Below are 22282 nucleotides of genomic sequence, written 5' to 3' on the forward strand. Positions count from 1 at the left end.
AACTTTTTCCCAATCATCAAAGGTCCATTTCTTAAAAAAATTTACAAATGTTAGTCGAAGAGACTTGTGTCTTTCAGTTAAACGAGGTTTTTTAACAATCTTTATTGCATAAAAACCACATCTTTTGATTTCTCTAAGAGATGCACGTTTTGAAATCTTAATTTGGTAGCATGAAGATAGTTTTGGTTGTACCTCACGGGGACTATTTTCTTCTCCTGATGCAACTAGACGTTATACAGTGAGACCATCTTTTAACAATAGAATTGAATTCCGTCCACAAATTGGTGCTGGAAAAGCCAAACCACATATATTCGCTATGTTCTCAACAGATTAAAAGAAATATTGAATTTGGTGGATATATTTCGATAGGAGATACCATTTTTCAGCTGCTCGGTAACAGAATTTGCAACTTCGGTGATAATCTTCTTCATATTCAACATTCCTTAAAGAATTGTAAATTGTTAACTAGTAACATGTTTTAACTAACTGTCATTAATGAAATTGATTAAAATTGTTCTTTTTCTAAATAATAATAACAAGTTTATTTAACTTTAAAGAAAATGCGACAAAATTGTGTAATTCAGTTTTTAACTTTTTGATATCCTGGTATTTAAATGCCATTACTTGAAATTAATTTTTTTGTATTGATATACATCACTAATCATGATCTTCATATTGTGTAAAAAATATTGTCAGATTGGTAAATGTTGAGCATAAAAATTCAAATTATAGATATTTCCAAATTTATTTACACATTTGTGTCTCGTACTGTAACTTTAATATATTATTGTAACAATTGAATTCTTTTTAACGTCTGCCCAATAACATGTGACGCGTGAGCTACTCACGCCTTTTGTTTTGATTCGTTTATTGCTTCTGGTGTTAAGGAGTAGTTAGTTCCAAATATTTTATACCGCAACATATGCTGCACATAATTCATACATACTGTTTATAGTACATTCGAGTACTTTGATGCACATTAATAATTCAAAAATTATATTTTGATCATTCATTGCATAGGTGGGCTTATTGATAAGTAATTTCCATAGTAATACGATAGTAAATAATGCGAAATTCATACATGCATTTTTTATGAATCTTATCAGAGTGATATGTTAAAACTGCCAATAACATCGAAATGTCCTTCCAGTTTATATTCATTGTCTTATACTCATTGTCTTCCGGTTACATTGAACATTTTCATTTCGCGTCATCTATATTCAGTCTTTTGAAGATAAAGAGCTACATATGCGTTCTTCAACCACTTTTTATAACAGTAAAAAATAGTTTGTTTTTTTATGAAAGCCTTATTCAATAAAATTACACATAAATATGCTTAATAAATTCTGATCTAATACAGATATTTGAAAGCTGATTTTATATGGCTTCCAGATATTAGAATAAAAAAAACTTAGTAACTTATCGCTTGACACACGTATTTGTATTGCAGATGCATACAAATTTAGTAACCCAACAAACACAAAGAATAAAGTATGAAAAATTATGTTATTTATATTTGATATCAAACGTTAGGTGCAACACGCTGGGTAGAAAGGATTCAGGAAGAAAAATAATACCCATAACTGACCAGTTTGAGTTTTTAAACACGTGGAAATATAGCGATCTTATACTTACTTGAGAAGAGTACAAGATCTGTTTTAGCGGTATTTTTAATAAGTCCATTCTTGATGCTCTTGATGATTAAATATCACCTTGAAGAGTCTCGCGGTTTGCAATCCTGTGGATGGTAGTTACAAACACAGTATATTAGATGAACCTTCGAGTCAGAAGTCTCTCTATGAAGGCAATAATGGACTGATCGATGCTAAGTCCATGAAAACCCACCTATATATCCAAGAAGACCGCCAATGTGTATTCTCTACAATCCATTCAATGTGGCTCACAAGCTAGTGAGTGAATCGCCGTCCCAACAGATATACCATCATGTAGGCATGTGAGCGGCAGATAATAGATCGGGTCCATTCGATATTCAGATGAAATAGATTAATAGGTCAATAGTGTTCCTATTGAAATAATATGTTTTCCCAATATGATGTCAAATTTTATTCTCATTTCATTCTCATCTTACAAATTAGAGTCCAACCGTAACCGTGTTTTCAGGCCGAAACCGAAGCAAACATAATATTCCGCCAAAAATCTGTATTCGCCCTAATCCGAAACAAACCGAAACACTTAAAATGTACTAAATAATAATTTTCAAAAAAAAAAAATATTTTAATTTTCGAAATTTCCACAATATAATTTTCCGACCCTATAAAGTATATGGGGCATTTCATGTCAAGTGAACCAACTTTTGAAATCGATGTCTTCCGATCGGGATGAAATTTGCACCAAGGTTAGCTCTATTGGATAGTAACTCAGACACAATTTTTCAACAACATCGGTCGAGAACTCTCTGAGTTATAGGGGGTAAAATTTTGACAATTTGGTCAAACAGGGGTTTTTTCTTATCCATGTAACTTATTACCTATTGTTCTTAGCAAAATGTGTCCCAAATAGTATAGATAGCTATTTCTTCGATCTTTCGAAAAAAAATATTTAAAAAAAAAAATAAAAAATTTTTAATATTTTTTTTTCCGAAATCAAAAACTTTTTTGACTTTTTTTTAAAATACGCTATTTTTTTTTTTTTTTCTTAAAATAAAGTTTAGATATTTTCCTTGAACATCTACTTGGTCGCTTAGTGGGATGCGAGTGGGATATCTATCAAAATAAATATTTTGTAACTCAAAACATAAAATTTTTGACTTTTTTTGCAAAATCAAAAACTTTGTTGACTTTTTTTTTCAAAATGGACCCTTTTTTAATCTTTTTTTTTAGGTCAAACAAAAGCTTAGATATTATCCTTGAAGACCCTTTTGGTCGCTTAGTGGGATGCGAGTGGGATATCTATCAAAATAAATATTTTTTAACTCAAGACTTACAATTTTTGACTTTTTTTTTTGCAAATACGATTTTTTTTCCAAATGGGCCCTTTTTTAAAATTTTTTTTGTAGTCAAAAGAAAGCTTAGGTCCATTCCTTTAAGATATTTTTAGTCCCTTAGTGGGATGCTAGTGGGATATCTATCAAAATAAATATTTTGTAACGCAAGACATACAATTTTTTAATTTTTTTTTGCAAAATCAAAATTTTTTTCCAATATGGGCCCTTTTTTAATTTTTTTTTTTGCTCAAAAGAAAGCCTAGGTCCATTCCTTTAAGATATTTTTAGTCCCTTAGTGGGATGCGAGTGGGATATCTATGAAAATAAATGTTTTAACACAAAAATTGTATGTCTTGAGTTACAAAACATTTATTTTGATATATATCCCACTCGCATCCCACTAAGCGATCAAAACCATCTTAAAGGAATAGGCCTAAGCTTTCTTTATAGCAAAAAAAAAAATTACAAAAAGGGCCCATTTTAAAAAAAAGTCAAAAAAGTTTTTGATTTTGCCAAAAAATCAAAAATTGTATATCTTGAGTTACAAAATATTTATTTTGATAGATATCCCACTCGTATCCCACTAAGGGACCTAAAATATCTTAAAGGAATGGACCTAAGCTTTCTTTTGACTAAAAAAAAATTTTTAAAAAAGGGCCCATTTTGAAAAAAAATTCGAATTTGCAAAAAAAAAGTCAATAATTGAATGTCTTGAGTTACAACATTTTTATTTTAATAGATATCCTACTCACATCTTCCTAAGTGACAAAATAGGTCTTAAAGGAAAAGACCTAAGCTTTCTTTTGAGCAAAAAAAAATTTTTAAAAAAAAGTCCCATATTGGAAAAAAATTTCGATTTTGCAAAAAAAAATTAAAAAATTGTTACAAAATATTTATTTTGATAGATATCCCACTCGCATCCCACTAAGGGACTAAAAATATCTTAAAGGAATGGACCTAGGCTTTCTTTTGAGCAAAAAAAAAAATTAAAAAAGGGCCCATATTGGAAAAAAATTTTGATTTTGCAAAAAAAAATTAAAAAATTGTATGTCTTGCGTTACAAAATATTTATTTTGATAGATATCCCACTCGCATCCCACTAAGGGACTAAAAATATCTTAAAGGAATGGCCCTAAGCTTTCTTTTGACTACAAAAAAAATTTTAAAAAAAGGGCCCATTTGGAAAAAAAATCGTATTTGCAAAAAAAAAAGTCAAAAATTGTAAGTCTTGAGTTAAAAAATATTTATTTTGATAGATATCCCACTCGCATCCCACTAAGCGACCAAAAGGGTCTTCAAGGATAATATCTAAGCTTTTGTTTGACCTAAAAAAAAAGATTAAAAAAGGGTCCATTTTGAAAAAAAAAGTCAACAAAGTTTTTGATTTTGCAAAAAAAGTCAAAAATTTTATGTTTTGAGTTACAAAATATTTATTTTGATAGATATCCCACTCGCATCCCACTAAGCGACCAAGTAGGTGTTCAAGGAAAATATCTAAACTTTATTTTAAGAAAAAAAAAAAAAAACAGGACGTATTTTAAAAAAAAGTCAAAAAAGTTTTTGATTTCGGAAAAAAAATATTAAAAATTTTTTATTTTTTTTTTAAATATTTTTTTTCGAAAGATCGAAGAAATAGCTATCTATACTATTTGGGACACATTTTGCTAAGAACAATAGGTAATAAGTTACATGGATAAGAAAAAACCCCTGTTTGACCAAATTGTCAAAATTTTACCCCCTATAACTCAGAGAGTTCTCGACCGATGTTGTTGAAAAATTGTGTCTGAGTTACTATCCAATAGAGCTAACCTTGGTGCAAATTTCATCCCGATCGGAAGACATCGATTTCAAAAGTTGGTTCACTTGACATGAAATGCCCCATATATATTCTGGATCCTTATAGATAGCGGAGTCGATTAAGCCATGTCCGTCTGTCCGTTGTCTGTTGAAATGAACTTTCCGAAGCCCCCAAATAACTTACATACACTCATACATCAATATCTCCGGAATTCTTCCTGCTCGGTTGCTATTTAAAATCGAGAAAATCGGTCCACAAATGGTATGATATGTATAAGGAAAAAACCAGGACAACCTCGATTTTTTAACTATATCTGGATTACTAAGTCATTAATAAGACAATATGGATATCTAATGATAGATATTTCCAAAGACCTTTGCAACGACGTGTAGAAGACCATAGTAACTTGGACCTACAACGGGTCAAAATCGGAAAAAATATTTTTTAACCCGAATTTTTTTTCACCGAAAGTTTTTTTTTCGCTGAATATTAAAAAAAATTTAAAAAAATAACAAAAAGTTTTATTTAGTTTTTAAGTGCTAAATTCCTAAATTGTTTAAATTAGAGATTAGTCAAACATCAAATTATTTGATTAATCAATCATTAAAAACAGTTAACCGATTTAAGGCAAGACATCCCAATATTAAACATAATTGCATTTAATATGTGACAGTTTCTCCTTTCTGAGCAATTACAGCATTCATATTAATCATTAAGATCAGTCAGTATTTGAGCACTTATATCGCTTGTAACAGGCATATGCGATAAAATAGGCATAAAGAATGCATCAATTCGCTTCTGATATAATATAACCTTACATATTTTTCTGTTTAAGGCTGGACTTTATTGATATCTTTGTCGATTCAACTCTTTCTTCGTCTTTGTCAAATTCTTCAAACATTTGCATAGACTTATTAATGCAGTCAAAAGCATCTGAAAGTTTTGCAAATGGGATTTGAGAATCTTCTTCACAACTTTCGATATCTCATCTTCTGTTATCCAAAATTGTCTGATAACGCAAAAAAACAAAACATTTCAACTAAAAACTGCGATTCCCCGCTATTTGCTTATAAAACACATGCAACTGTGGTACAAAAAATCTGTCGACTCAAATTGGATGGCGACGCAAATCGAATTTAGAAGGCACACAAAATTAGGCGTTTTCATTTTAACACGTTTTTCATTTCAACTTTTAACCCAAGTATTATTTGATTGTTTTTCTGATCAAGTTACCTTTATAAGGCATGTCTGTTATGATTAGGGTTTGGAGTTTCCCGGATAATTTTATTTCCCGGGAAATGGGAATGAAAAATTTCAATTCCCGGAATAATAAAATAAGTAAAAAAGAAAATTATTTTATAAAATTGTGGCATTTTAGTAAAAACAAAAAGAAAAACAATACATTACAATTAAATTGTATTAACATAACACCAAAAAATTGGTTAGAATATTTGGAGATCATTTTATTAAATATTATTTCATACAAATAATGTACATACAGTGAGTGTCACTCAAAATCGTACAACATATTTTTTTTTAAATATTATGAAATTATACAGGCAATAATAGGTGATTATATAAAAAATTAAAAGTCATTTTATTAATTGGAACAAAAAATATGTATTTCAACAAAAAAGTTAACAAAACCTCAATTCGTTAAAAAAATATTGATGAAAATTAAAGAACATCACAAAATTCATATTTCAACTAAATTCGTACAATTATATTAAATTATAATTAAAACTTTAAAAATTAAAAAAAATGTTAATATTAAATAATCCTAATACTTTGTAGGGTATCATTTTCTATTTTTTAGTGCCTTTACGATTTTAAATGAAGCGTTGATATTCTGGGCACTGACAGTCTTACCCAATTTTTTTATTTGTGGATAAGGGCAATTCAAATTATACCCAATTTTCTGATATGTAATAGCACACACAATATAAAAATAGCATTTTAAAATATTTCCAAAGCATCAACTTTCTAAAACTAATGAATAAAATTTGACTACGATGGTGTACGATTTTAAGTGACATTCACTGTATATGTTCGTCATAGAACTATTTTTTAAAAAAATGAATTTTCAAATAAACTGAGGCAGGCATTCAATAAGTCATCTGACATCCGATTTCTTTTTTTAGTGGCAAAGTTTGCAGTCACCGAGAAATCTCTCGCTTTCCACAGATGTTGGCTTTATCGTCAGTAAAGCATTATAAAGACAATCTAAATTTTTTGTCCGATTGGTATTTGCTTCAAATAAAGCAAAAACACTTTCAGCTTTTGATTTTAAATGTTTAGGGTTTTCTTTTGCAATACTGATTGCATATTCTAATTTGTTTTTAAAATTTTGCTCCATTTGTATTTCGGAAACATCATCATTTACTCTTACAAGTGTGTGTAAGATCAAACAGTATCAAATAAAATTAAAATATTAGTTTTGAATCATAGCACAGTGTGGTAGATCGCAAATCTAACTGGACAAAATTAATAAATCACGTTGGGTTCACTTCTCACTTATGAATCATATAAAAAATGAGTTCAAATATATAAACGATTATAAAAAACCAACTTTTTTTTCGCAATGTATTTAGGGAGTTTTTACCCATTCTTCAAACATTTTCTTTCGTGAAAAAGTAGAAGCCATACTGGAAAAGTGAAAAAATTTATGGCGGTCGCAAGAATGCGCAAGATGTTTTTGATTTACCTTAAAGTGAACACTTGACAGATTAACCCAAATATAGTTTTACAGCGGAATTATGCGGAATAAATAGCTTTAACTCTACTTGAAAAAGGAAATATTTTATTTTTTCCAATTTCTGATCTTCTCACAAAAAATAGTTTTTTTTTAATAGTTACCATGGAAATAATTAAATGAAAATAGTTGCACATTTCCTTGAAATAGAGCTTAATAATAATATAAAAAAATTATGACAATAAAATCACCGTAGCCTTTTTAATCATAAACCAAAGTCACACAAAAAATACACTTCTCTTTGAAATCTTAATGTACCTGTTGACAACAACTGACTTTAAAGCTTAGTTTTTCCTAATCGGAGGTAAAAACCAAAAAACAAAACATGAATTACAGTTCCCTATTGTATTGAGAAGCGCATTAAATGATCAAAAGGAATGTTGCCAGACATTTATTTTTTAATTTTGTCCAGCTAGATTTGTGATTTACCACAGTGTGCATAGGTAAAATAATTTTTTTTAGAAAAAATTTAAAACTACGTTAATTTTAAATTTCCCGTTTTTCCCGGGAAAAAATTTTAAATTTCCCGGGAATTCCCGACAATAATTTTACGGGAATTCCCGGACCCCAAACCCTAGTTATGATGTTTAATGTCAATTATGTTTATTTGTTGTTAATCTGATTAAAATGAGTGATCAGAAAAAAGTGCGTACTAAAATTATTAAATATTTTCAACAATACCCAATTGGTCCTACAAAAAGTTGACCAGATAATCAAAGGTCAGCCGTTAAACTGATTCTAATGGTATTAAACAGTATGGGGAGAACTTGTCCGTTGCTAGAAGTAGAAGAAATGGTCCACATTATGTTTCTAAAGGCCTTTGTGTTACAATGGGACTACTTATTTTTGACCTGATTTGGCATACTGTCACTATGGTAAGCAAGGTCTTAAGTGGTACAAGAACAATAATGTGATATTTGTACTAAACTCCAAACTGTGTGGAGCTAAGGCCAATGGAGATATATTGTAATTTGTAATAATAATTTCAATCAAATAAAAAAAAATCAAAACTGTAAGTTTAGTGGTTTCATTTTTTGTATGTATTTTATTTATGTATGTTAAGAATTTTTCGATCTCAGTCCTTATCTACTTTCCAAAGGGTAACATTTTTATCAACTCATTCTGAAACATGTGAGAAATGGTATGATTTCAAATCATTATAAATTTAACATCAAACCTGAATGTTTGCTGGTAAACTACAAACTATGTACATGGAGTAATTTTGTTAATTTATATGGCTGACTGATTGTAGAGTACTCGAGTACATTTTGTTGGTTAATTGTTGGCTGAATGTTAAAGAAAAACATTGTTGGTATATAAAACTAACAACATTTGGCGTCATTGATTCAATGTTACCACAACCACAAAGTAAGACGCTCACAGAAAAATACCCACACAAACGGATCTCTAAAGTCTTAAAGAAAACTGAAAACTGAACAATCTACGACCATCATTTCCTTGTCAACAACGGAAAAAGTCAATTGTCAGTTGTTGTAAGTGTTCGAACAAAATCATTTATATCTGACGAATATAAAAAAATGCTTCTGGTGTTGTTTAGAAAATGTTGTGTAAGTTTGTAATTTGATTATTTTATTTATTGCTTTTCTTTACCTATGATTGTTAGAAACTAACACTGATATTGTTTTGTAAACCTTTTCTAGCGTATCTTGTGGAAACACCTAAGTTATCAGCAGCATATTATTTGGCTATTCCTACTGGTTCTGTTAAGTCAGCAGCAGCAGGGCAGCGATGGTAAACCAACAAAATGGAATCACAGGTGGGAGAAATTCTTTTATTTTCATATTTTTTAATACCAAAATGTCATACACAAAACGTTGTTGGATTCAATGTTTTTTTTGGCAACAAAAAAAAAACTCGTGTGACAAGTTCAAAATAACAATTTTATTTGAGAACGAAAATTGCGTTGAGTTTAAATCTTGAAGAAAACTTATTATTTTGAAGTAAAATTTTAAAACGCGATATGGACCACGTACACGAGACATTTAATTTAATTACTTGTTTTAGAATTACAAACAAAACTATCAATATAACTTTATAATAACGATAACGATCATTTTATATTATATTCATGTACCAACAGCATACAACGTCGTTTTATGTGGAAACAAATGGATAGTTCAGTCGATGGATTTGTAGATCGTGTCGTGACGGGAGCACGTGTTATGAAAAGTATGATTGGTGACTTTATGCCGCCGAAACAAAGCTCTTCAAATGCCATGGACTATTTACCTACAGAGACTACCAGAATCAAATACATAATTAGGAACCCTCATACAAAAGAAACAAAAGTAATTCGAGTTCGGCCGTCTAAAAAAGTGGTAAAGTTAATGGCAATGACGCCAAAGCCGCTGATGATGGATAAACCCAAACCTATGCATATGAACGATGCAGAGCATATGAAGGATAAGCTGAAACCAATGCTTATGAAAGATTCCGAACATATGACGGAAAAATTCAAATCTATGTATATGATGGATCCCAAACAACTGAGAAAATTGGAAAAGGAGCAGGAACTAATAGCAGAAGGTCGAGTGCCCATGATAAATGAAGCACGACCAAGTTACATGTCATTTAGAACTGGAAAACAAAGGGATGCAAAAGATGTCGATTTTCATTCTGAAAATGGTATAGTTACCGGCAGAATACACGAATTCCACGATAGTTGGAAACCAGTTTATAAAATTGGCGATACACCAACAGGTTTCACGACTTTCAAGCCATTTATGATGAGTGCTTTGCATACCAGTGTAGTAGGCGAACTACTTCCCGAACCTCAAAAGCAAGTATATGAACCATTAACTTCAAATGATTTTCCTGAAGAAGAACCAAAAAAATCCCATACATATGAAGTCACCGAATATACAGCTGAGGAATCAGTGGTCCAGCCATATACTCATGAATACTACAATCAACGAAGTCCATCGTCTTCGAGAGGTTCTGCTTTAAAGCACTCTCAAGTAACCACTGAAATTCCAAATGTCATTACACAAATTGAAGATGACACTGATACTAAACCTTATCAGGTTGAATATCGATCGCAACGTGGATTTTTGCCATCCAGAGGAAATTACAGATTAAATGAAGAAACGACTACGACAACTACAACACCAACTCCGACCACTACCACCACAGAAGAGCCAAACTATCCAGCAATATTTCTTAAAAAAATGCGTAGCCGCCCTGATAGCAATTATAGTCCCAAAGCACAACAGCGCAGCAAACCACCAGAATTATCTATTGAAAACAGTTGGTTACCTTCAAATACTACGTATACTAGTCAAAAAGCCAGAGAAATTCCATTCCACCAACCCCTCACATCTATAAATACCGGACAGCGCACTAAGTCTCAGAAATGGCCACCAGATGTCGAAGACACTTATTTAAATTCTGAATCATTGTCGTCATACGATATTTCTAGTACAACAGAAGCACCAACACTTCAAGAATTTACAACACAGTTAATTCAAGCCAGCAGCAATTCACGCAAAAATGTACGACTTAAAACCCACCATTACCCATCATTTAACGAACCGAAACACAGAAATGTGAGGCAGAGAGGATCAGTGAAATTTGGAGATAGATTAGAAATAGAAGAACGTTGATAATACGTGTATTAGTTTTAATGGAAGCAGTAGTTTGTAAGTTCTGTAAAAGATCTATGTAGGTTATCAATTTATATTTAATTTTAAACAGATTTATTTTAAGATTTTTTAATAAAATGTATTTACTCTTAAAGTCCATTGTGCCAGCCATCTATTGGCAAAAGTTTATATTTATTGGCAAATATCCCACAGCGGTAAAAGTAAACTCTCCAATCTTCTACTCATGTAATAAAAAAGTAAAAAAAGGATTATAGGATAAAAAAAGAAACGAAGTATAAAATGTATAAAGTGACGAAAAATACTAAATACTGATTGATTTATTCGATTTTGGCCAATTTTTAGCTGAAAGTTGATAAGGGCTACCCTAATGTACATACGTTTGAAAAGTGCCAAAATAAATGTTGTTGCACAGAGAAAACAAAAAGGCCCATTTTGAAAAAAAAGTTAAAAAAAAGTTTTTGATTTCGGAAAAAAAATATTACAAATTTTTTATTTTTTTTTTTAAATATTTTTTTTCGAAAGATTGAAGAAATAGCTATCTAAACTATTTGGAACACATTTTGCTAAGAACAATAGGTAATAAGTTACATGGATGAGAAAAATCACATGTTTGGCCAAAATGTTAAATTTTGACATTTTCATCATCCCGATCGGAAGACATCGATTTTAAAAGTTGGTTCACTTGACGTGAAATCCCCCATATATATAAAAATTAAATGGTCCATGTATGTAATGGCATCACGTGAGAACGGCCGGAGTGATTTGGCTGATTTTTTTTATTCGATTCGAAATTTTCAGGAGATGGTTTGTAAAGAAAAAAAATTTAAAAATTCCGGTATAACACGAAAATTTCTTTTTTTTTAGGATTCAGTCATATGTAATATAATAGCTCCCTAAAGTATGCAGTACAAATTTAGATATTTTATTTGCAAATAAATAAGAACAAGCAGGTTATGTGGGTTGGAGAAACTTGAACAACTGACATTAGTAAATGTTACCGGGCGAAGCCGGGGCGGTCAACTAGTAATAAATAAAATCCAAGAACTTTTTTTTATAAAATATCTAAGAAAAGTAATAGATATTTAAAAAGCATCCAGAAAATCTCTGAAAGACGTATATTAATGATTGTTTGTCTAATAAATTAGATGAAATACGAGGAATCTTGAAAGTTTGTATACTTTTGTGAGGTAAAGCATTGTTCGCTTAAAATCCGGTCGCACTTAAGCATTAATATCTACATAAAGAAAAATGCAGATAACATTTTTTTTATTGTCGATAATAGCACTTCCATTTTTCTTTAATTTAGCTTTGACAATGAAGCACAATATTTTTCAACTGGACGAAGCTGGGGACAATTGGATGGGTTCATATGTTTTGGTAATACATCGACTTTGTTGATACCAATCCATGGCAGCTTTGGAATAAGGAGTGAGATCGAAAAATTCTTAACATACATATATGTTTATAAAAAAGAAACCACTAAACTTACAGCTTTAATTTTTTTTTTATTTGATTGAAATTATTATTACAATTTACAAAAAAAATTATTTTTATAGTTTTAATCACTAGTGATGAAATTTTGAACCTTTTTCGGAAACCCTTCCATTAACGTTTTTATAGTGCTTTCTGTCACTTTGCTCGAACATGTAGTCCATCTCCGTTTAAAATCTACCACACTTTTGGACACCTTTTTTGTACTCTTCAATTCTCTTTTAACAAGAGCCCAATATCTCTCCACTGGCCTTAGCTCCGGGCAGTTTGGAGGATTTGGATCTCTTGGTACAAATACCACATTATTGTTCTTGTACCACTCAAGGGCTTGTTTGCCATAGTGACAGGATGCCAAGTCAGGCCAAAAATAAGTGGACACATTATGAAGTCTTATGAATGGAAGCAGCCTTTTTTGTAAACATTCCTTGATGTAAATTTCGGTATTTATAGAGCCCGTTGTAACAAATGAGTGGCTTCTTTTGCCGCAACTGCATATTGCTTGCCATACCAAGAACTTTCTGGGAAATTTTGTCTGCTTTTGGGTCCTAAACTTTTCTTCAACATTCCCTCGAGCATCAGCAACATAAAATTTTTGACCTGGAAGTTGCGAAAAATCTGCCAGAACATACGTTTCGTCATCCATTATGCAGCAAGAATATTTTTTTATAAAACTTGACTTCAATTTCCGTGCTCTGTTTTTGGCCTCTAAATTTTTAGTAGCGTTCCTGTCAGGAACTTTTTGAGCCTTGTATGTTTTTAAACCTGCATTAGCTTTAACTTTTCGTACCAAATAGTCCGAGCACTGAGCTAACCGGGCTGCTTTCCTACCGGATGTGTTGGGAGCTCTTTTGAAAATGCGTTCTATTTTTTTGGCTTTAGAAACATCATGTGGACCATTCCTTCTACCTGAACCAGGTTTTCTATCAACTGACAAGTTCTCCCGGTACTGTTTAATAACATTGGAAACAGTTTGACGGCAGACCTTTGTATGCTTGGCCAACTTTTTGTAAGACCAAGTTGGGTTTTGTTGAAAATATTTAATAATTTCAGTACGCACTTTTTTCTGGTCACTCATTTTAATCAGATTAACAAAAAAATTAATATAATTGACATTACACATAATAACTGACATGTTTTTCAAAGGTAACTTGATCAAAAAAAAATTCAAATAATACTTGGGTTAAAAAATGTAATGAAAAACGTGTGTTAAGAATTTTTCGATCTCACTCCTTAGTGGCAGGAGGCCAAATCAGGCCAAAACATTACTGAAGAATGGTGTTGTCTAATAACGGATAGCAAACGTTTTTGAAGACATTCATTGATGTAAATATCCGAAGTCATAGTTGAAAAGGTTACAAACGGAGCACTATTAAGACCACAACTGCAAATAGTTTGCCACACCGTTACCTTCTTACCAAATTTATCCATTTTTGTATATTTATATTTTTGGTTGAAATTCCGGCGGCAGTCTGCAACATAAAATTTACGACCTGGTAGCTGTTGAAGGTCCATTTTTACATACGTTTTATCATCCATGATAAGGCATTAATTAAATTTTGTCAAAACTTGTTCGTAAAGTAAACGAGACCGTTTTGCAGCAGTAATAGTTTTCTTTTCAGTACGATTTGGATATTTAATGCTCCGATATGACCGTAAGCCAGCTTACAGGCGTATTCTTCTTGCTGTACTACAACTGGTTTTATATTTTTTGGCGCGATCATTATCAAATAAATCAGGATTTTGTTTAATACAAGTACCCTCTACGATGGGTAGTCATCTTGACGCGATGTAGAGGCTTAAGTGCGATGATTCGCGTTGGCCATGCTGGAGGGGACAGTTTAACTTGAGTTGGCTGTCTCTGGCAGGGTCTCCCATTCCAGAAGGGCACGCGTTGAGCATGATACTAAGAACTACCCTCCCTTTGTCTGATAGCGTCTGTTCTCCTCTGGGGCGGCTATCAGATGCTATTTCCATCGAACCATTTTCCCCTCATTGAGAGGGGTGGTTAAGGTGGATAGTCCGGCTGGTCCGTAAGGACTCTTTAATGTCCGTCCGAAATCCACCAGCGTCTGTTTCCCATATTGGGCGGCTGGTGGTCTGCGTCTGTTTCTCCAATGGGGCGGCAGTTATCTCAACACCTGGCAGCAGGTATAAAATGCAATTAATTGTGCATCAGGACACATGGAAGAGGATAAGGCATGCCCCATGTACCCGGTCGGGGGCTTCATAATCTCCGGGGACCCTACTCCCACAGCGATGGTTTCGGGCTGTGGTGAGTCGAATGCTACTGCAACTCAGGCTAGTCAGGTGATCACACCGGGCCAGACTAGTCTGCATGCTACTGGTGTCGCAAGAGGTCAATCTGGCATACCCAGATTGGCTGATTGTAAAAAATCCAAGGCAATAGGTGGTAGTGACCTAAGCGGCGAGGTACCTCTGGACTTCTCTCCAAGTACCTCCAAAACCGCGAAAGCCCAAGTCGTCAAGGCGGCTAAACCCCCTGTTTCGGGTGCCTCTAAGGGGGAAGCGACTAAGTCGCCCCTCACGGATGCTTCCCATATGCCAACTGTGCGCTCAGGTCTTGTGAAGGAATCCTCCTGTCCTGAAGACGCATCACCCCTGGCCAATCCCGGCTCTGAAATTAACCCCAGGCATAAAAACCCTGCTAGAAGGGCTGCTACCACCAGGCGTTCCGCTTACCGCTTTGTTGAGGCACTTGGCTCGAAAAAAGTCGAGGATCTCACTAAGGAGCAACAAGCTTCGCTTTCCTGGGCGAAAGCCTATATGGCTGGTCTCAAGACCGCTCCTCCTTCTGCTGAATTACCAGCGGGGCCTAAACGGCAACGTTCAGAGGAGGATACAGCGACCAAGAGCCAGCAACCGGGACCTAAACGTCCCAAAGCGGCGCAAAGGTCGTTAGCTAAATCCTTTAGCGAGATTGTCAAAGACAGTCTTGTCAGGGCGGTTATCGACCGGAGTGCGAATGACGGATCCATATCTCAATTGAATTGGGATATGGTGAAGCAAAAACTGGTAGGGGTGTTTTGGAAAGTTCTCAAAGAGAACCCAGGCACTCCTCCACAATGCGATGACGCTGGTTGGTACCAGGGTCACGTAAAACTTATGTCTTGTGTAGATGAACGCTCAGCGTTGCTACTAAAGACTGCCGCCGCATCACTGGGTGAGGTTTGGCCGGGGTCTAGGCTTGAGGTGGTATCTGTGAGTGAGATACCCCGAAAGCCTGGATCCATAGCTAAAATACCAGCTGAGCCATCTAGCCCGGAGGAGATCTTGGAGATCCTTCAGTGCTGTAACCCACAGCTTCCAACTCAAGACTGGAAAGTTGTTAAGGTTACGGACGCTGAGGGCTCTTCAAGGAAAGCGATCGTTGTCCTGAATAAGGACTCTTTGGGGCCGCTAAGGAAGGCACAAGGGAAGGTCTACTATGGATTTGGTACGATCATCCTGCGTGTCTATCGTAGCGACAACAAAGGCGATACATCCTCAGGTGATGTAAAGCCCATGCTCTCGGAAGAGGGCATGGATTGCAATGACGCCACTGATCCAGCCGACACTGAAGATACCAACTCAGTCTCCGAACTAGTTGGTACATTCTTTGAACGGATGGATGAGGTGGTGGACGAGGACGCCCTCCTGAATTCTGACCAGGAGGACGCCGACGTCACTATTGTAAAAATGGAGCATGGTGAGGGTGACACAGATAAACCTTCACCACTCTAAAGCAGCATCAGCTGCACTGCTCCTCCGAATTGCTCAGAACGGGGAGGAGCTAGTCATGGTCCAGGAACCTTGGGTCCATCAGGACCGTATCTGTGGACTATGTCTGAAGGGCTATAAGCTCTACTTCGCTAAAGGCGCAGGTAAAATTAGATCCTGTATATTGGCTAAAAGCTCTTTGAAAATCTTCATTCTGTCTGATTACAGTAATGAAGATACAGTAGCAGTCTCATGGGAAACTAATGAAGGCTGTTTGTTATGGCTGATATCCAGCTACATGGCGCATGACCACGGGGAGCATCCACCAAACGATGATATCCGTAGTGCTGTGAAAAAGGCGAATGAGTCCAGGATACCATTGGTTATCTGTGCTGACGCTAACTCGCACCACATTGTATGGGGTAGCAGCGACACCAACACAAGAGGTGAGAGTCTTTTCAGTTTCATACTTAATAGTAGTTTGGAAGTAGTTAATAGAGGTTCAGAACCTACCTTCATTGTTTCAAACAGAAGTGAGGTACTAGACTTAACACTTGTGAGTGCCACAATATGATTAACAATTGGGCTGTCTCCGACGACTGCTCTTTTTCTGATCATCTATATATTGATTTCAATATCAGTGTAACTTATAGGAGTGATAATACCATTCTAAATAGGAGGAAGACCAATTGGGAGTTGCAGAGTGATGTACTCTCCCGGTCTCTACCAAACCCGCCCACTATTGAAAATAGGGACGATATTGAGGTAGCAGTTGAGGCACTTACAGAAGCGTTCCAATCAGCTACTAATTTGGCCTGTAAGCCGAATATCTGCAGGGGTAGAATAAGCCACCCTGGTGGAACCCTGAGATTGCACACGCAAGAAGGGCGTGTCGTAAATTGTTCAACGAGGCAAAGAGGCTGGGTAACTGGCCGGAATATAAGTCCTCAGTGAACCACTTTAAGAACCTTACGAGGAATGCGAAAAGGAAAGCCTGGAGGGACTTCTGTAGCGGCGTGGAAGGATCCTCTGAGACTAACCGATTACGTAAAATTCTATCAACTTCACCGGTTGTACCAAGCTATATCCAGAAACCCTGTGGTAGATGGACTCTGAATAGTAAGGAAACACTTGAGGTCATATTAGATACTCATTTTCCAGGTTGCCTTCCAGTCGATGATGAGACTATGAATGGGGCTGCCGATTCTGTTGCTCCGGGTGATAACTCTGTTCCGATAAACAGGGATAGAATCCAATGGGCAATCAAAAGCTTCGACCCGTTTAAATCTCCTGGTCCGGATGGCATTATTCCTGCTGATCTTCAAAAGAACGAAGAAATAGTTGTACCATGGCTCATTAGCATATACACAGCGTGTATTAGATGGACCTATATCCCCACATGGTGGACGAGATGCAGAGTAGTCTTCATTCCTAAAGGTGGTAAGGCGACTCACACTAAACCAAAGGATTATAGGCCAATTAGCCTTGCATCCTTCCTGCTGAAAACCCTAGAAAGGGTGATTGACGTATATCTGAGAATGACCATTCCGTCGGAACTCATCTCTAAATCCCAACATGCCTACACCAAAGGCAGATCTGTGGAAACAGCTCTACATTCGCTAGTTGGCTCCATTGAGGAGTCGCTAATACATAAGGAGTATTCACTTGTTGCCTTTCTCGATATTGAAGGAGCTTTTAATAATGTCAGGCCCGATGCCATCCTATCTGCGATGGACGAACTGGGAATTGATCTTTGTGTTCGCCGACTAGTCGAAAAGATACTCGGTTATAGAGTCATTTGTGCTACTTTAGGTGGTGTAAGTGTTTTAAAAGTGGCCAATCGTGGAACCCCGCAGGGGGGTGTTTTATCACCACTTCTGTGGAATTTGGCTATGAATTCCCTGTTGATCAGGATGGACAACAGAAGGATCAAGACAGTCGCATATGCTGACGATGTTGCAGTTTTTATATCTGGTAAATTTCTGGATACAATATCCAGTTGTATGGAATCAGCATTAAGTACACTGAGTGAGTGGAGTATTTCAAGTGGACTTAGTGTGAACCCACAAAAAACGGAACTGGTTCTCTTCACTAGGAGGTATAAGATCGATGACTTCAGACCACCTAGACTGAATGGAATCAGTCTTGAGATTAGAGATAATGCGAAGTATCTTGGCATCATTCTAGATAAAAGATTGTCCTGGAATTTGAATATTCAAAACAGGATTAACAAGGCTTATGTAGCCATCTACTCCTGTAAGAAGGCAATTGGTACAAACTGGGGTATTATGCCGAAGGGTATCAGTTGGATCTTCAAAGCAGTTGTTAAACCCATCTTGTTCTATGGAGTGTGGTGGCACGCCTTGGATAATGCTACTCACCGTAAGGCTGTGGAACGAGTTCTCAGGACTATTGCGATACTGATTACAGGCGCTATAAGGACTACCACCTCTAAGGCACTTTTTACTATCCTGAACTGGTTACCAGTTGATTTGATGGTGATACAAATGGCTCTCAACTCTGCTGTGAGACTAAATGCTGGATGTTCGTGGTATGGTAAAGATCATGGGCACTCTAAGATACTGAACTACTATGGGTACTTACATAGTAATGTCGATTACTGCATCGCAAAACCATTTTTCGATATGCATTTCCATATTAAGATCCCGAATAGGGATTCATGGCAGCGCGGACTCTTACCCCCTGATGATGTCATAAGGGTATTTACTGATGGCTCAAAGAGGGGCAATAGGGTCGGTGGTGGTTTCTTTATTGAGAACTATGGGATTAAATCCTATTTCAGGCTACCTAACTTCTGTACGGCTCTTCAGGCGGAAATTACGGCCATTAAACGTGCATCCAACTGGCTGAGGTTTTATCAAATATCTGGTGATATATGTATATTTACCGATAGCAAGGCTGCCGTTAAAGGAATAGCGGGTGTCTTTACGACATCTAGGTTAACCGAGGAATGCCGGGTATCCCTTAATGAGATAGCGAGACATTCTAGGATAACGCTTATATGGGTCCCTGGCCACGATGGTAATCAGGGTAATTGTATAGCTGACGAACTGGCCAAAATGGGGGCGATGATGGATGATGATGAGATCGACCCCTTTTCTGGTATTTCCCTTGCTATATGCAAGATGGCTGTTCAGCGGACACTATATGAATCTGCACAAAGCAGGTGGACCAATGAGTCTTCCTGTGTTACATCGAGGTCTACTTGGCCCGTATATGATGCCAGCAGGACGAATCTACTTATGGAATTTCGTCGTGAGCAAATAAGGCTAATTGTCTCCTTCATTACAGGACACTGTATAATTGGGACACATGCTAGGAGATTGGGCCTACGGTATAATGACTACTGTAGGAGCTGCCATAATGAAGAAGAGGATGAGGGAACGCATCTTCGGAACACCATTCCTATCATGCTTAGATGAGCTATCAAGGATAAGTCTTAGACGAATCTACTCTTTCATCAGAGAATCTGGTTGGTTTAGCCTGGAAACAACGGACGTATAATTAATACCAAGATGTTTACCCCTTGGGTATCACAATGGGATCAGTTTTGAATGGACCCAAGTGAGCTGCTTGAAGAGTGGCTACCCATGGAACCTAACCTAACCTACCTAATACAACGCACTATTTTCGTTATAAGGTTTAGATCTCGTCTGCTAACTTTTTTGGTTTATTTTTTCTTACGATCCGTGCTTGAGGTTCCTCTGTAACTTTTTATAACATCATTCACAGTACTTTTTGGAAGCTTCAGTTTTTTTGCTATTATTTTTTAGAAAGTTGTGAAAATTTTTTTCTAGTTTGATTTTCCATTGCTCGCCACGTGTTCAAAAATTAATATACTAATTTGAAATCTTGACAAAATAACGGTTGGTTTGTTTCGAAAGTCATACCAAAAAACAAAAATCTTGCCACTAGTTTTTTGCAAAAAGCTTCTACAGTGCGACCGGATTTTATGTCAACAATGCTTTAATTTTACACTTTTTGCAAAAGGTTCAAAGACCGATTTATAAAAAATTGTGATACAAATCTTTAGTATTGTATGTTAATATTACAAATGAATTAGAACTACATGTTAACAACATATAACAAAAGTAGTAATGTGAGATACTGTATTTTATAAAATTCATAATTTCTAACAAATAATCAAATTATCTTTTAATACAGTTAACGGTTTCATTCATATTTCTGACATAATTTTACAAATTGAATTCGTGTCTTGGATGTTATTTTTCAATCCGTTTCGAAAAGGAAATCGTTGGATTTTGTATGCTTTATAAAATGTATTTTGAAATGTATTTCTTTCTAATCACAAATAAACAGAATAAAATATTACACTGGTTAAAATCGTGGAATTAAAATTTTAGAAACATTTTATTTCAATTTATGAATATTTAAAAACAATTTAATTAAGTGCCACCCACCGAAGCTTTTAAAAAAGCACTAAGAAAAGCATCGAGCACTGTCTTTATATTTTTCGCGTCTAAATTTTTAAAAAGCACTAAAAACAGTGCTAATTGCGCTGACTTGAAAATCTTGGACAATGAGATCCGTTTTTAGTTTACCTGTGTTAAAGAGGTACATTTCTAAGCCAAACATTTTAATGGTGAAATACAATAAAGTAAAGAAGTGACCACTTAAAATCGGTACGGATTAAAGCGAGCATAACTTTTAAATGAAACAACGTATGTTATCATTTTATACATGAAGTTAATGGTAATTTATTAAGCTTTAAAAAAAATATAACTATAGATTTATAAGTCTTTATTGCGAATAAATTTGATGGCTTTTCTTTTTATGCCTCCCATTAATATCTGCACAACTTTTCTTCCCACTTTTACCGTTATTCCAGTATATTTATTCCACTTTGTTCTCATCAAAATCTGGTTATTTACTAGGGTATTCAATCGGTTAACCGTTAATCGGTCTCCAATGGTATAATGGTGGATTTTATATGCTTAGAAAAAACTAAAAAATAACTGACAAATTGGATATTATTTATCACGTCTTACTTTCGATTTCTCCAACATCTACAATCAACGAGATAGTTATTTCCTAGTCGAGTTTTCTTAAAACTAAAGAAAATTATTTACTTTTTGGTTGAATTGTTATGTTTTGTTTACTAGTTTTAATAGAATTTTCAAAATTATTAAAATGTGAATTTTGTAATATAAGGGGTTTTTGAGATTCGAAATAAGTTGCATCATTTGTGCCTAGAGATGCCAATCGGGACTAATTTTTGAAAATCCCGGTGTTCGAGATTTTGGTATAGGTATTTACGAGAAATCTAAATCCTGAAAAAACTTAACAATTGAAAGTAAATTTTTTATTTAGCAATTCATTTGTATTACATACAAAAACTCTTTTCAAGCTAAACAATGCTACATACTGCGTTTTATTTGTCGAATATTTGATACAATACATTGCGGCAAAAACCATTGACTATAAAAGAAATCATCAACTGTTATAACATATATGCGTTAAAAGATCACATAGACAATTTAAATTTTTAATAAATTTACATATGTTTACTTATATTGAACAGATTATCGTTTAATTTTTACAGATTTATTATACGAGAGACATGACGTACACAATTGATACAATGACCCCTACAAATATTTGAAGCACTTTCTAATCTTCTACAAATAATATCAACAAAAAATAGAAAAATATCCAAGTCTGCAAAAATCATTATACAAGTTCAGTTTATTTCCCCATTGTTTTGATTTGCTGGCAAAGCTGTGCATGATTATTATAACAATAATACTAGAACAGTTGACAGACACATTAAAGCGTTGAGCGGAAGATTTCGTTTAAGATTCTTTATAGATGAACATGATATATTTGATTATATTTGACGACAAGAAGCAAATAAATTCAAATAATAAAGAAATGCACTCTCAGCTGAAAGAATTACACATATGCATAGAAACAAA

General features: G+C 34.7%; 2 protein-coding genes across 2 annotated transcripts in view; one reads left to right on the plus strand and one right to left on the minus strand.

Annotated features, from left to right (window-relative positions):
* Window positions 1–22282, minus strand: part of ttv (exostosin glycosyltransferase 1 ttv) — a 159106-nt gene that overhangs the window by 122650 nt on the left and 14174 nt on the right. The gene's annotated exons all lie outside the window — the stretch shown is intronic.
* Window positions 9033–11250, plus strand: LOC135959713 (uncharacterized). Its single transcript, XM_065510731.1, has 4 exons — window positions 9033–9062; window positions 9156–9271; window positions 9596–9865; window positions 9956–11250. The coding sequence occupies exons 1-4, from the start codon at window positions 9033–9035 to the stop codon at window positions 11115–11117; spliced, it is 1578 nt and encodes a 525-aa protein (XP_065366803.1). The 3' UTR covers window positions 11118–11250.

The sequence above is a fragment of the Calliphora vicina genome, chromosome 5, assembly GCF_958450345.1.
Source record: "Calliphora vicina chromosome 5, idCalVici1.1, whole genome shotgun sequence".
Taxonomy (NCBI): Eukaryota; Metazoa; Arthropoda; class Insecta; order Diptera; family Calliphoridae; genus Calliphora; species Calliphora vicina.